General features: G+C 35.0%; 1 protein-coding gene across 3 annotated transcripts in view; it reads left to right on the forward strand.

The window, feature by feature from the left end:
- The window catches only part of LOC110455877 (receptor-type tyrosine-protein phosphatase epsilon-like), a 58,588-nt gene extending 50,564 nt beyond the window's left edge, over positions 1–8,024 (forward strand). For all 3 annotated transcript variants that reach the window (XM_021506290.1, XM_021506287.1, XM_021506288.1), the window contains 12 exons: positions 500–597; positions 840–968; positions 1,305–1,450; positions 2,419–2,554; positions 2,982–3,131; positions 3,222–3,321; positions 3,527–3,600; positions 3,694–3,819; positions 4,244–4,360; positions 5,679–5,836; positions 6,839–6,974; positions 7,567–8,024. In XM_021506290.1, coding sequence (XP_021361965.1) covers positions 500–597; positions 840–968; positions 1,305–1,450; positions 2,419–2,554; positions 2,982–3,131; positions 3,222–3,321; positions 3,527–3,600; positions 3,694–3,819; positions 4,244–4,360; positions 5,679–5,836; positions 6,839–6,974; positions 7,567–7,635 — 1,439 coding nt within the window. In that variant the 3' untranslated portion in view covers positions 7,636–8,024. The remainder of the gene's footprint in view (positions 1–499; positions 598–839; positions 969–1,304; positions 1,451–2,418; positions 2,555–2,981; positions 3,132–3,221; positions 3,322–3,526; positions 3,601–3,693; positions 3,820–4,243; positions 4,361–5,678; positions 5,837–6,838; positions 6,975–7,566) is intronic.
- Positions 8,025–8,030: the final 6 nt, after the last annotated feature.

Here is an 8,030-nt window from a genome sequence, read left to right on the forward strand (position 1 = left end):
AACAAATGACTTTTTTGATAGGTTTAGTGGCATAATGGAGTGTCACAGCGTCCAGAAGTTGACAACCGGAAGTTTACAAGCAAAACCGGTGACCCAAAACAGAAATGCCCCCAGACATTTTGGCCCTGTGCAAATCCGCACACAGACATGAAAACATATCAAAAGTATACATTTTTCAAAAGTTAAATAACTGAACATTTTATTTATCTAAAAATCTGTCATCAGTTCCTTATTAAACTTCCTCAGTGGCCCAGTAATTAGCCGGAACTAATTTTAGATAGGGACTACAAACGTATGAAACACTTGCTGATTGGATGATTTATTTGAGTCCTTTAGTAATGAAATTTGTACTATCAAATACGTCATTTTTAAAACAACCCCGTCACTATAAATATTGACTATCACACCTACTCGTATCCACTTAATTGTAAAAAGAACGTGAGTTACAATAAGCAACATAATATTTTCGTAGTGCCACTCTTGACATTTTATATTCTAGGACCAAAGGAAAAAACGGTGGACGATTTTTGGAGGATGGTTTGGCAACTGAACACTGGGAAAATCGTCATGGTTACAAATCTTACCGAGGGCGGCAATGTAAATAAAATATTAATTAGTCTGTGTTATCAGTTACAAATACTTAGTCATTGAAATACTGCATGTTTAATGGTTCACAGATTGAAAAAAAAAGCTGGTTTACTTATTGTTGTTTTCAAACCATAATCTATGAGATCAATATGAAAGCTAATAAATATTTGCTTTTATATTGGTACATTTGTATAGATTGTTTTGATTAATTTATATTATGCTTGCATATTTTGGATTTCACGTCATTTTAGGTCAAATGTCACCAATACTGGCCTGACGAAGGTAAACCTTTATCAACGAAGCATTTAAACATCAGTCTCGATCGAGAGAGGACGTATGCTTTTTATATACTACGTGAGATTTCAGTGACACACAGAAAGGTAATGGCAATATAACCATATTAGTAATCAATAGTTTAATCAAATGTAGGTGAGTTAACGACAGAAATATACCGATGTTAAATGTGATACGTTGAACTCCTTTACGAAAATTACCTTGCATTACAACTTTTATACTACGTATACAATGATTTAAATGTAAAACCAAACAAGTCCTCTTTGTTTGTGTTGGTTTAAAATATATGTAGAATTGTCATTAATGTGCAGATTTCGGAGTTTTGTCTTAGAAAACCCCCCAAATACATTTAAAACATGTTACAATGAGAAAAGTAGTAAATCTTTGATATGTACGGTAAGAATAATATTCTATTTTTGTAGACAAAAAAAGAGCGTCAGGTTCACCAGTTCCACTTTACAACATGGCCGGACCACGGAACTCCAGACACCCTTGAACTCGTCCTATTCCACCGACGTGTGACCTCATATAGGACACATCTTACTGGGCAGATGGTTGTACACTGCAGGTATTGCTATTACAACTGACAACGGTCACCTTTATGGCTTCCATAGACGGTATACGCAGTGGTATGATATATTTTAAAACAAAAGACAGCTTTCGTACTCACCCGTAAGTGTGTTACTTTGTGAAAGCTTAACAACAAGACAAACAATATTAATAATAATAGAAGATTAAGTCCATATTTTTTTTCCATAGTTGTATGTTTCAGGGGGGTTGGGGAGGGTTTGGGGTATTTTAGAACAAATCAGGTCGGTTTGATAATATATAGTATTAGATAATAGATGGTGTCTCATCCTCAATTTTATGGATAAATATGTTCTTCTTAGTCAATTAAGGTTTGTTCAGTAAAATTTGAAATTCTTAGTATAATAATTCTTACGATTTTCCTCACGCTTCCTGCTGAAATTGTGCTATCAGTTTTGTCAATATCCATTTGCTTTTAATACTTTAGTCAAAATTGTATAAAGTTGTGTCTTGTCAAATATCGTTACGATTGTCTTTTATTTTCACCGATAATATTTTTCAGTGTGGTCAGATGAGTACCCTTTTTCAAACATAAACACATATGGTTTGTACCTTGTTAAAAAACTAGAAAAATATTGAACACAAAAAAGCAAGATAGATTAAAATGGCAAGATGAGTCGAACAAGATTGACCGCCGCTGGTTTTTTAGATTTCCGATTATAAATACATAAATAAGTAGTAAATCTTTTTGCTAAAATGTTTACGTTTCATGTGGGACAGTATGGGGCCAAACTGGATTGCCACATTATTTAGGTTTAGAAAGCTACCGTTGTTAGGCAATACCATAGCCTATCAGAAAATTGATTTCACATCAAATATTTAGTTTCGTATCTGATTGCATCTCCAAATTCTGACTGACAATTAGTGTGTTTAACAAAAAGCGAAGATATTTATCATATTTTGTAACAAAATATCCCTGACTACCAGTATTTTGTTTCTTTATCTCAGCGCTGGACTCGGGAGGACGGGAACCTTCATAGGTCTAGATGCTCTTTCAAAGGAGGAAAAGAAATCTGGACAAGTGGATATTTCGAGTTACATAAGAAAAATGCGAGAGAACCGAATGAATATGGTTCAAACTCATGTAAGAGAATAACGGTTGACAGGTAGTTTTATAGTAAAATAAAAAGAAACTATAGCAGCAACTCCTTTAGTAAAAACAAAATCCAAAATAAGCATTGATTTACATAGTTATTTCTTACATATACAATGTACGTTCCCAAACGGTTGGTTATGTTGCTTATAAAACATGAGTTAGTTTTTTTTTCAAATTGTGCAATTAACCGAAACACATGTTTAAAAAAACATTATGCTTGTCGCAGATTGACGTCATGAATAACATATTGACCAACGAAATCATGTCAAGAGTGCTACACATTGGTGGGTAACAACAATTGTTTACCATTTCCTAGCCGGTTTATCCAATGTGTAGTAGAGAAATAAAAGTAAACGATATACAATTTGTTACCATTCCTGTACTAATATGACATACCTGTTTATTGACTTTCCAGGAACAGTATATCGCTCTTCACGAATTGCTTGTCCAGAAACACGATCTACAGGATACTCTGATTTCCGATACAGACTTTCCTGTAACTTTGAGAAAAATGCTTCCGCCCGGAAAACCAACAAACCAAACAAAGCTACGAAAAGAATTTGAAGTGAGTGCTTTTTAAGATTCGGAAAATAAAACAGTCTTTATATAAAGGATCAATGAGATTGCAATAAAAAAAAATCTATCTTTTTTCAAGAATCTTCAGACTCTCATTCCCAAATATGATTCGAGTTGCTACAGAGCAGGAATGATGAAAGAAAACAAGAGCAAAAACAGAACAATGTCTATTAAAGCAGGTATGTATAGTTTAATATTACAATAGTACTACACGTTATGTGAGCGTTTTCAAAAAATATGTGCACTTTAAAATAAAATTGTATGAATGTCAGCAAAGCATTTGAATAGAAACAGGTATGAAAACTGTTTTATTTGTAATAAATTAATTTTATATCTTTTATTATAATACAACATTACACATTGCATTCACTTTTTATTGTTTAGTTGACATGTATCGAGCTTACCTGCGGTCACAGGTGGGCGACAGGAATGACTACATCAATGCTGTTATGCTACAGGTAAGCCATTGATTGCAGATTTATATTTTCCGACATTTTCCGCATTTTGTTATGGTAATGCGCTTAATAATTATTCGTTCAATATCTTTTTAGTCACACAGGTCGAAATCAGGGTACCTTATGACACAGTTTCCGTTAGAGGGCACAGTTGATGACTTGTGGACGATGGTGATTGACTACAACTGTGAGAACATCGTTGTCCTAGGTACCCCTACAGAGGTGAGAAGAAAATTTCAACAGTTTTAGTTATGCATGTCTTTGGCAGAATAGGTGGTCACATGTTTCCAATCAGGATCTTACAGTATATACCCTGCACCGAAAGGTACTTAAGATCTGAACACAAAACATGAATCCTACCACCCAACCCAAGACCTGTATAACGAATCTCTTATACTCCAAAAAACTCATATAACGTTTAATCTTGATGATACAACGATACCGATTATTTCTCATTGTAGACATACATAGGGATTTTCAGTGTTTCATATTTTCTTTTGAAAATGCATATATATATCGCATTAATAGTTATGTCCCAGATGTAGTGAAAACAAAACAAAATGTGAAACCTTTCAGGATGTGTTTCCATATTCATGTAGTAAATATTTATTTGTAATTTATTTTAATTAATTTTGTCTTTCTACAGCACTGGCTTCGAGAAGAGAGCGAGGCAAATGAAGCCCATGGGATATATCTTAGGAAGCAAAATGCATTAGCGGTCATTCCCGACGTTGATATTGCTGACTATAACATAAAAAGCAAGGTACATTTGTGTGACCGCCCAAAGCACCAAAAATGCCGTTCGCACACCATGCATACATCGTTCACACACCGTCCGCACATCGTCCACACATGGTGCGCACAACTGTGCAATTTAACAATCGTTCGCCCCGTTGTGCGCTTCTCTCCGCACAACTGTGCGATTCGGTACAATTTGTTGATCAATATAACAGAATGAAAAACATACGGAAGGTTCGTTTGCAATAATGTGAACTGTATTTATTATTGTAATTTCTCATCACAATAATTAAGATTATGTACAATTTTACAATGCGTGTTACACTGTGGTTATAGTGACCGTTAGACTGTCAAGTATGGGTTTAGCTCCAATGGAACAGAACAGGTAAATAACAATTTGATGAGTGACCGGTGTTTTAACTGGCCTGTGCCTGACACATAGAGCTGCTATGTGATACCGTTTGACCGCTATGAAAACATAATTGGACGTTTTGTTATTTGCATTCGTTTTGGTCTATATAGCTCCCCTTCACTTGGTTTTTACACCTTGGCGAGTTACGTAAGTGCCCCTGGCGGGGATAACTACAGTCCAGGTACAGGTACAAAGTGGCTCTGTTTACCTGTATTGTCGAGACTGTGTTGTACTTTTACATGTGTCGATTTAGGTTGTTTAAAAATCACCGAAAACACCATTTCTAAATTTAAGAAAGGATAGACAGAAAGATAAACCTATATATGCAGCTAGAATATAGAAACATACTAAATAATAAAGTGTATGTGTTTAAACACATGCACGAAACCCTATATATTGTTGAGGCATTCCTCAATTTACACCAACCACGATTGTTATCGCACAACGTTCGTCCATCGTCAGCACAAATGTGTGCAAACAATGATCGTTCATTTTTGTATCGTTCGCACTTCGTGCACACATCGTTCATACATCGTGCACACATCGTGCACACATCGTGCGCACACCGCACATCGTGTAACGTTGTGCGATCCCATTACTGTATATATGGGCATATTTTATAATGCAATCTAACATTTCAAGTCAAGAGAAAACATGTTTAGATAACAAGATGAGCGTAGCGAACATGTATTGTGATGTTCACCTTGCAGTATTTTTCAAGATATGATCTCACATTATACGTGACGGATAAAAAACGTGAAAATGACACCGATCACGGCGTTGTTAGCAACACTGTCTTTTTGTATAGTACTTCAATAAATTATAGCTATACATTTATATAAAACATAATGTTTAATTTTTTGAAGAAGGGGTACATTAATATATAAGCTATGGTGTTCAACCACTACTGTTATATTTCTTCGAGTTACAGAGATCCAAAACTGACATGACAATACGGATCTTCACTATGAAGGAGTGGTCATCGGATTCTTTGCTGCCCCCCTCCAACTCGTCCCTTCTCCTTCTGCTGGAGCAACTGGACAGTCGTCGACAGTCAGACAATACAAAACCCGTGGTCGTCATGTGTCAGTAAGTTTACCCTCTGATAAATACAAATAATGAGGCGATCAATATTTATAAAAGCAGTGTGTTTTTTTGTGAATTGAAAGTCTTTCCACTTGTATGTCATTCTACAGTATATCAACCGATGAACTTGAAACGTCAGTTATAAATACAACATGATAGCTGTGTAGAGGCGATTGTATTTCTGCTGTGATATTTTTTTATAGTGTTTAGCTCCCTTTACCGGCTATATTCCTCCAACTGTCTATTTCTGCACTGGTTGTATCTGTGTGTATAAAGTCACTTTAAATGCCTAGTACACGTTAACACTCCCTTCGTTCGGAAACGGATATGTTTTTGCTACGAATATCAAGAAATATCGCTTAATTTCTTTTAAATCATCATAAGAAATACAAAGAAATCAAGCACATATTAAAAAGTATGTTTGTACATGCAGAATGTCTAAGAAGTAGATATTTTTCCTGCATCATATGATCATTTCGTAAATTTAGGCCTCATCTCATCAGTGGCAATGATGAATGAAATTTGTATATCCTAATTGTTCCGAAACATATGTAAAATAAAATGAAATGGGATCTGTGTCTATGAATATCTTACAATTTGATCACTACATGTATCAGCTACAACAGATAAGTTATCATTAAACGAGTGCTTCATGTAATCTCTGCCAGAATATATTCCAACTACAAGGCTATGACCAACTTCGCGGACTTTAGAGTCAACCATTGAATAATTTAAATATAACATGATTTTGAGTTGCTCTCTAAGAAGAGGCTAATGAGAAAAGTGTATTTTATTTCATGTAAGAACAACCTGATATCAATTTACATAAAGCAGAATCTAGCTTTATTATGACTGATATCTAATATCAAGATAGGACAAAACAACACAACTAATTGAGTTAGCATGGATGCATATCAGTTAGCCCGCGGGTACAGTTTTAGCTCTTTTAGTTTAGTCGTTTATAGTAGTCGAAATTGTATACACATGGCCGTTTTACTTACTTAGGGACGGATGCACACAGAGTGGACTATTCTGTTGTATATCAAACGCCCGAGATCAAATGAAGATGGATAATGAAGTGGACATATTTCAAACGTCTAGACAAATACAAGTCCGACGGCCACCAGCTCTCAGACACATTGTAAGTATTCTGATGATTGGGTTGATGGATTAGCATCTAATCAAACGAAATAGCATAGGTGCAACGACATTTTATAGAATAAATATTTTCAACCGTAGTAACACATGCAGGCAGATATTTTAATGTTCATGAGGGTCGAGGATCAGTGTAGCACACCATTAGACCCTTTTTGGTCCCGAAGTCTGTTTAGTTGAATCGATATAATCATAATTGGTAAACATGCATATAATTGCATGTATAGTTTGTGAATAAGCTACGAATAACTTAGACTGTTTCATGCTCTAAATGTCTTCTACGTTAACAACCTCTTTAATCAAATCTATAATTAATTATGACTAATTATCATACAAATTCCATGATTTTTTCATGATTTTCCATGATCAAATCTTTTCGTTTTATCAATTACTAACTGTCAATTGCATCGTTTTTTATATGAGTGGCTTTCGTCTTGTTATAAAATAAATAAAAAAGAGTTTTTCAACAATACATAGGGTGCGACTTACTTTTTTTCAAAACAACAGACAAAGTTAGTTTGTAAATTATTATACAAATGCGAGTCAGTGCTGATGAGAATGTCTTGCATATATTTTAGGAGCAGTACCAGTACTGTTACAACTTCATTGGGCAGTATCTGGACTCAACCAACATCTACATCAACTAAAGGCGTGTGAAATGGGAATCCTTGCGTCTTTTGAAGGCTGACAGTTAACTATCTGGATTGAGATGAAGGTGGTTTCCAAGTTTCCATAGTTACCTTCATGAAACTTCATTCGATCGTTTTAGTGGAAGTGAACTTCCGTATAATAACAGGATGTGATTGCCGATTGAAAGACCAGGAATGTTTGAAGACGGAAAGAACAGATTCAAATGTTTTCCGGTATTTGGAAAATCTTCCTCGTAACGCATGTGTTTTGTGAGACGATAACCTACGACACCAAAGCGCAATGCATTGCATCACAGAGACGTACTAGTTGTTACCAATTAGACTATATTATAGGAATGATTACATATGTACACTTATATCTTAAATAACTCTACGTAAGGAGTAAAAGTATA

Source organism: Mizuhopecten yessoensis, unplaced genomic scaffold (genome assembly GCF_002113885.1).
Source record: "Mizuhopecten yessoensis strain PY_sf001 unplaced genomic scaffold, ASM211388v2 scaffold8393, whole genome shotgun sequence".
Classification (NCBI taxonomy): Eukaryota; Metazoa; Mollusca; class Bivalvia; order Pectinida; family Pectinidae; genus Mizuhopecten; species Mizuhopecten yessoensis.